Below are 7961 nucleotides of genomic sequence, written 5' to 3' on the forward strand. Positions count from 1 at the left end.
ACCTACAATGAGAGGGCAGACCATACCAGAGAGAGTGCCCACTCCATTAGAAATACCCATCAGTATGCTGGCGTACCTCGGCGCGATGTCCAAGTGGTTGACATTAAAACCTTAAAGAGGGACAGGATAAAAGAAGAAATCAGAAATGTTGGGAGACATTTATTTTAGATATTGTTGAATGCAAGTAAACCAAAATGGGATTTCAAAACATATAGCCTGACAGTGTGTGAGTGTCTCACCTGATATAGCAAAGCCACTAAAACCAACAGCTAGCACCAGAAACGAGATGGCCACACCTTTACTGTGAGAGAAACCAACCACTAACAGCAGAGTGGCCTCCATTCCAAACCCTATAACCAAATGATGTGTGGGTCAAAGGTCACACCATACTGTTTTGTAAAAAGTAATAAATAATACAATTTGAATGGTCCTAAAAGCAGGCTTAATTGTCTTAATGTAATATAAAATTAGCTTTTTAGGTGAGATGGAACCTGCACATCCTGACAGGTTTTGTGAAATTCACTCAACATATTACATCAGCTTTGCATGGCAACACTTAAATACATCAGATGATCAGGATTTGACCATATGCATGGAATGATGTCAATGGCACAATATACATCCCATTTTTTAATGCCAGTTTCTATGATAAATATGGCCCAATAAAAACAGTAAGTACAGATATCACTGACCCAGATTCACAACAGTCTCACAGAAACAATAAATCCATGTCAAAACACATACTTAAGATAGAAATTACTTGTTTTCCCAAATAACAACATGTCAGTGCATTCAAAGTATCTTCGAAAATGACCGGTTTGTCATTACATGTTGGTTAAAATGGAACATTTTAAATGAAGACCAGCTTAAAACCACTTAAAATACAGGACTGTATTGCCAAGCAGACACTCGAATGTATTGTTGATGTAACTATAGCCGAACAAAACTTATACAAGATTGCACTTTAAAAAGTTCTCAAGTATACTTTAGGATGTTTCAACATTTAAAGGTTTATCAATATATTTCACACTTATTTTAATACACATCATCATTCAGATATAGCAGGTATGTTTTGCAAATTTGTGCTGCATCAAACAGTAAATGTCTATTTTGCTCTACCTTCTAGGTTTATGTCCCAAATAAAGGGACTAGTTTATAATGTGTAATACAGTACACGTACATAATGATAAACAGCATTCTTTGTAAGTTTTAAGTTATATAATATAGTTCAATAACCCAAATCTTGCATATTTTCTGTAAGGTCAATGGCAAGAGCTCTGTAAACCAGAGTGAAACACTTGTTTCTTCTGAACAAAACGACGTTGATCTAAACTACTCTAATTGGTCCTGACCGATTAAACTACTCATCTGCTAAAGTTACAGTAGAAGACACAAAACTAAAACAAAACTAGTCTAAACCTGCAAAAAACAGCCAAGACCTGTGCTTTGATTACAGATGTCTGTGCTATTAAATATTGTCAGTTGATTAAATGTCATAAACCACAGTAATAACTCAACATATCTGTATTTTTACAGGAAACATTTACATAGCCATATATATTATTTATATAATCCTAAATATGACCTTTTCATATAATTACCAGTATATTCTAATCAATATCTCTGAATATATTATTCCCTTTAAATATCTTCTCTATTCACTTAAAGACTCTTTTCAAAAACATCTCTGACTCCTGTAGCTATGCTTGTTAAGTACAGTGTCTATAATCACTCATATCTCTTTTTGCTTTGACTTTTTTTAAAGATTTGCTTTGACTCAATAAAGTCAAAGGATTGCGAATAAAGATCTAGGAGTACCCATCTCTCGTATACGTCTGCTCGGCGTCCTCCTGGATGTATTCCTCGGTTTTCTCCCATCCTTTGGCCCATCCCCCGTTCAGCTGCGTCGTGGCCCCATATGTTTTGGCGGGGCCCCCGAAAGAAGCGTGGCTCAGCGTGATGTCACCGGTTTCCTCCGCTAACTCGTCTTCATCGATGAAGCCGCACTTCTCCTCGCTGGTCTCCTCGGGATTGGCCCACGGCTGCTTCTCGCCGGACGCAAAAATCCCGTAGAAGATCACGCCGCCGTAATGCACCAGCGAGGCGATCAGGAACACGTTCTGCCATTCCTCACGAGTCTGACAGACAAGATAAGACAAACTCAGGAATGCAGTCTTTGACTTCTATTATGTAATTCTTAGTGGCTATGTTTAGAATGAAATGCCTGTCTACTGCTCATCACAAACTGCACAGAAAGGAGATTCACTGTATGCTTTCTACAATATTTGAAAAACAGCATGCGAAACAATGTGTCATGCAACAATAAATATTGTGCAAATAGCCCGCCTTGTTGGCAGAGGCTATTTATACTAACTCCGCCCACCAACGTGTGATTGCCCATTAATCGACAGCTTCAGTGGCGTAGATGTTTCATATGTCAGATTTGACCGAGTTCAGGTAACAATAAACACATTTGATAATGAAAGTAGGGCTAATTTCAGGATTTCCCACCTTGTTTTTGGTCATAGTACCTACAATGAGAGGGCAGACCATACCAGAGAGAGTGCCCACTCCATTAGAAATACCCATCAGTATGCTGGCGTACCTCGGCGCGATGTCCAAGTGGTTGACATTAAAACCTTAAAGAGGGACAGGATAAAAGAAGAAATCAGAAATGTTGGGAGACATTTATTTTAGATATTGTTGAATGCAAGTAAACCAAAATGGGATTTCAAAACATATAGCCTGACAGTGTGTGAGTGTCTCACCTGATATAGCAAAGCCACTAAAACCAACAGCTAGCACCAGAAACGAGATGGCCACACCTTTACTGTGAGAGAAACCAACCACTAACAGCAGAGTGGCCTCCATTCCAAACCCTATAACCAAATGATGTGTGGGTCAAAGGTCACACCATACTGTTTTGTATTAATTCCAAACACAAGATACAATTACTCTAATGAAATGTGGTTACTCTTACCTCCACAGTTCATGATTTTCCTGACGGTGGTGGTGGATAAGATGTTTTTGCTGCGCAGGAAGTCAGCCAGTTGACCGCCGATTGGCACTATGATGGTCATGACAAGGTGAGGCAGAGCAGAGACCATACCGACCTGACAACACCACACAAAACATCAGTCCTCATGACTTCACTTCACAGGATAGTTCACCAAAATTATGACAATTTTGGAAGGAAAAAATAGACAAAGGCCCATATGATTTATGTGTTGTCATTAAACACAAAGGGAAAATGTTGAAGAATCCCTGAGCCACATTTTTTTATATAATACAATTTTATGGTGATTTTTATGATTTGTATGGACTTTTAAGAAAATATTGTCTGCTCAATTGTGCTCCTTCCTGCAAAAAATTATATCTATGAAGAATTCATGGGGGGGCGGGGGGTCCGGGTCCGGCCCCGTCATAGCACAGAAACTGCACTTGTTAAAATTACAAATGACTAGCTTCTTGCGTCAGACCAAGGTTGCATCTCATTACTAGTTTTAGTTGTCCTTAGTGCTGTGTTCGACACTATAGATCATGACATACTCATAGATCGATTACAAAAGTATACGGGTATTCAAGGCCAGGCTTTAAGATGGTTTAGATCCTACCTGTCCGATAGGGATGGGCGATATGGGCTTAAAAGTCATCTCAATTATCACCAGTAAAATATGGAGTGCCGCCCGCCTTGTTGGCAGAGGCTATTTATACTAACTCCGCCCACCAACGTGTGATTGCCCATTAATCGACAGCTTCAGTGGCGTAGATGTTTCATATGTCAGATTTGACCGAGTTCAGGTAACAATAAACACATTTGATAATGAAAGTAGGGCTAATTTCAGGATTTCCCACCTTGTTTTTGGTCATAGTACCTACAATGAGAGGGCAGACCATACCAGAGAGAGTGCCCACTCCATTAGAAATACCCATCAGTATGCTGGCGTACCTCGGCGCGATGTCCAAGTGGTTGCTTTGTCTATTTAAATGGGGAATCATCTCAAATAACACCATTAAAGTAGGAAGAGCCACAAGGATCTGTCCTAGGCCCTCTGCTATTTTCAATATATACTGTATGTTGCCCCTTGGTAATATTATAGAAAATACAGGATTAGTTTCCATTGTTATGCTGATGATACTCAACTATATATTTTGAAAAGACCAGATGAAACTTCTAAATTATCTAAGCTAACAGAGTGTGTTAAAATGGAAGAAAATAAAGGATGACCAACAATTCTCCTATTAAATTCGGATAAGACAGAGATATTAATTATTGGACCAAAAACAGTACACACAATCTCTTAGATTACAATTTGCAACTAGACGGATGTACTGTTACTTCCTCTACAGTCAAAAATGTGGGTGTTATATTAGACAGCAACTTGTCTTTTGAAAATCATATTTCCCATGTTACAAAAACAGCATTCTTCCATCTTAGAAACATTGTCAAGCTACGAAATATGTTGTTGGAACAGCAGCTACGCTAACTTTTCTCTATTTGCTTCTCTGTTTCTGCCACGGGATTGGCATCCCGAGGTAACTAGGAATTACAGACGCTTCAGCATGAACCCAACCCTTACGAAGATCTGAGATGACCAAACACCTGAGAAGAGATGATGCCGACACCTCAGAGGACCTCAGATGATGCCAACCCTGATCCAACATACAAAACTACCAAACTTTGCTATAAGTTTGATCACAACATATAATCGTTGTTGTTAATAGTATTCACCATCTGTTTGATTACATGTCATTAACTAACTGCATGATATGGACATCAACTTGACATATAGTCACCACTGATAAGCTACTCCTAAATATAATGTAGAAACTTCAATTTTCTGTAAAGCTGCTTTGCAACAATTTGTATCACGAAAAGCGCTATACAAATAAACTTGAATTGAATTGAATGTCAGCTGAAAGCAGGCGGTTCCACAATCACACGGGTGAGAACAAACAACACCTTTATGTTATCAGTGATGATTGACAATGAAGGGACAATTTTCTGGCTGCTTTGCAACAATTTGTATCACGAAAAGCGCTATACAAATAAACTTGAATTTAACTGAATTTAATTAAAGTGTGCTTAGTTGTATTGAATGTGTTCAATACAACTAATACAAATCTTAAAAGTAAAAAAAAAAATGGTGAGTTGACTTTAATGAGATTTAAGTAGATTTTGGTTAACAATAAATGCTTGTTGTACATTCAGCAGTACACTTCAGCCATATTTCAAAAACAAATTATTAAATTATATGTATATATATATGTACTTACGTTCTACTAAAGTGGGTCAAAAATCACTCTTAAAGGCATAGTTCACCCAGACGTCTGCCATCTCACAATCATCCTCCAAACCGGTATATATTTCTTTCTTCCGATTAACACAAAAGAAGATATTTCGAATAATGTTGGTAACCAAACCATTTCTGATCCCCATTGACTCCCACAGTGCTTTTACTGAAGTCATTTTGGGCCAGCAACTGTTTGGTTACCCACATTCTTCAAAATGTCTTCTTCAGCAGGAAAACAACAAAAACAAAACTCATAAAGGTTTGGAACAACTTAAGGGTGAGTAAATGATGACAGAATTGGCATTTTTCTCTTATCAAATAAAACAATGCAAACCTCTACAATGCTATTTTTTAACATACTTGACACAAAATGTGTGGCTCAAAAATAAAATAGCTCAAAAATACTATATAGTAAAAACTAGAAATACAATATACTAACAATAAATCACTACATTGAAATCCTAAACAAGCCCTGACTGATAAAACCACTAAACAAATCCAATCTCCCAAGCTGCACTATGAGGCAGAATCAAACAGTGGTTCAATTACAGCTGTCAGGCCTGCAGGATTTATATCACTCTTTCAGCTCAGAAGTCAAAGATCAATAACAGTGTCAGGTTTTATTTATGTACGCCACTGTGAACACACATTTCTGAATGGCCAACATCTCAAATACAATCCAATGCGGGCGACTCAATGCATGACAGCAGTGAATGAGGGTCAAACACGACCGATAGTAACGATTCAAATGAGGCCTGAGAAAGAATTGCACATGAGACCAATTCATACAGCAAACGCAAAAGCACAATGACGTGCCTGAGATCTGATTAATGTACAAATATTTCCCCCTGAATCAGTTCAGCTGCTTCTCTCACCTTACTGATTTCAAAGCCAAACACTTCTTCAAAGTACGCTGGCTGACTGATGAGCAGCAGATAGAAGGTCCAGCTCCGGCAGAAGTTGGCCACGATGATTGCATAGACCGGCATGGAGGTGAAGAACTTCCTCCAGGGCGTCTTGAATTTCTGTAGGAGAAAAAAAAAATCAGGTTAAAAATTGAGACGGGAAAGTCTATGGGACACATCTAGCATTGGAGATCTTGAGCAACCATTTCACAGGGTGCTTAAAGACCCCTTCAGACATGATTTTGTAATTACTTCCATCTACAGTCTCTCCATTACTGGACATTCAAAAGTTGCATGAATTCTGATGAAGAAAACTGTTTTGGAACAAACAAATAGATGGTAAGAAAGAGAGACCAGATCCTGATTTAAAAAAAACAAAAAAAAAAACATGATTTGGCTTGCTTGATCGGTATTATTACTATTATTATTATTATTATTATTATTATTATTGTTGTTGTTATTACTGAAGACTTTTATGTCATATATATATATGTTTTCTATGTGAATATATTTTAAAATGTAATTTATTCCTGTGATGCAATGCTGGATTTTCAGCATCATTAATCCAGTCACATGATCTTTCAGAAATCAATCTAATATGCTGATTTGCAGCTCAAGAAACATTTCTGATTATTATCAATGCTGAAAACAGTTGTGAAACCATGTTCCATTTTTTCCAGGTTTATTTAAAAACTAAAAAGCTCAAATGAATAGCATTATAAATATCTTTACTATAACATTTGATCAATTTAATGCATCCTTGCTGAGCATGTTTTGTTAATGGCCTTAAAGCTAATGATTTAAATTTCCAGTGATACTTGATTGCACACATACATTTGAACTGAACTGAGCTGGATGATCACATCACTGAATCAATGATGACTTTAACTGACAAACTGAGTGTTTGCTATTGTCCGTTTGCATTACTGACACACTATTTCCCTGTTTAATACTGTAAAGCTGCTTTGACACAATCTGTATTGTTAAAAGCCTATATAAATAAAGGTGACGTGACTTGACTAACACCCAGAAAACCCCAAATGTGATTTCATGGGACCTTCAGATTTGTCCGCACTAGGGAACGTACCTCATTTGCCCCCTGTAGTTTGGCACTTTCTCCAATACTCTCCTCAATGTAAGTCCTCTCTTCATCTGTAATGGTGGGATGATCTGCTGGACTCTCATATGAAACCAGGATCCAAAACATGTACCAGACAATCCCAAAACTGCCTGCAACCCAACAGAGAGAAAACAAGAGTCAAGGAATCAAACACCCGAAAAAGAAAAGTCTGTTATCATTTCAAGATCATAAGCCTACCATATATGTAGAAGACAGAAGACCAGCCCGAGTACTGCACTAATATTCCAGCCAGCGGCATGGCCACCACAGCACCTGCGTATGAACCTGAAACAGGGTGTTTTCACAGCTTTTATTCTGGGAATTCTGGGTTAGCTGGACTTTTAAAAAGGGAAATTGTATTTACCACAAAAAGAGGTGGTGGCTAAACGACTTCTCTCGAGGGGCGGAGCCCACTTGCTCCAAATCCCATGGCATGCTGGGTAGGTCACACCCTGGACACACACACAGAAACTTGTCAAACCATCAGTAATTTAATTTAATTTAATTTAATTTAATTTAATTTAATTTAATTTAATTTAATTTAATTTAATTTAATTTAATTTAATTTAATTTAATTTAATTTAATTTAATTTAATTTAATTTAATTTAATTTAATTTAATTTAATTTAATTTAATTTAATT

At 37.3% G+C, this 7961-nt stretch overlaps 1 protein-coding gene across 1 annotated transcript in view; it reads right to left on the reverse strand.

The window, feature by feature from the left end:
* Nucleotides 1-411: 411 nt before the first annotated feature.
* The window catches only part of slc17a6a (solute carrier family 17 member 6a), a 13147-nt gene continuing 5597 nt past the window's right edge, over nt 412-7961 (reverse strand). Inside the window, exons 5-12 of the mRNA XM_016568453.1 lie at nt 7684-7771; nt 7518-7604; nt 7287-7429; nt 6170-6319; nt 2981-3113; nt 2769-2879; nt 2512-2639; nt 412-2138 (exon numbers count right to left, since the gene is read on the reverse strand). Coding sequence (XP_016423939.1) covers nt 1809-2138; nt 2512-2639; nt 2769-2879; nt 2981-3113; nt 6170-6319; nt 7287-7429; nt 7518-7604; nt 7684-7771 — 1170 coding nt within the window. The 3' untranslated portion in view covers nt 412-1808. The remainder of the gene's footprint in view (nt 2139-2511; nt 2640-2768; nt 2880-2980; nt 3114-6169; nt 6320-7286; nt 7430-7517; nt 7605-7683; nt 7772-7961) is intronic.

Source organism: Sinocyclocheilus rhinocerous, unplaced genomic scaffold (genome assembly GCF_001515625.1).
Source record: "Sinocyclocheilus rhinocerous isolate Xijiao unplaced genomic scaffold, SAMN03320098_v1.1 scaffold921, whole genome shotgun sequence".
In the NCBI taxonomy this organism is placed as follows: Eukaryota; Metazoa; Chordata; class Actinopteri; order Cypriniformes; family Cyprinidae; genus Sinocyclocheilus; species Sinocyclocheilus rhinocerous.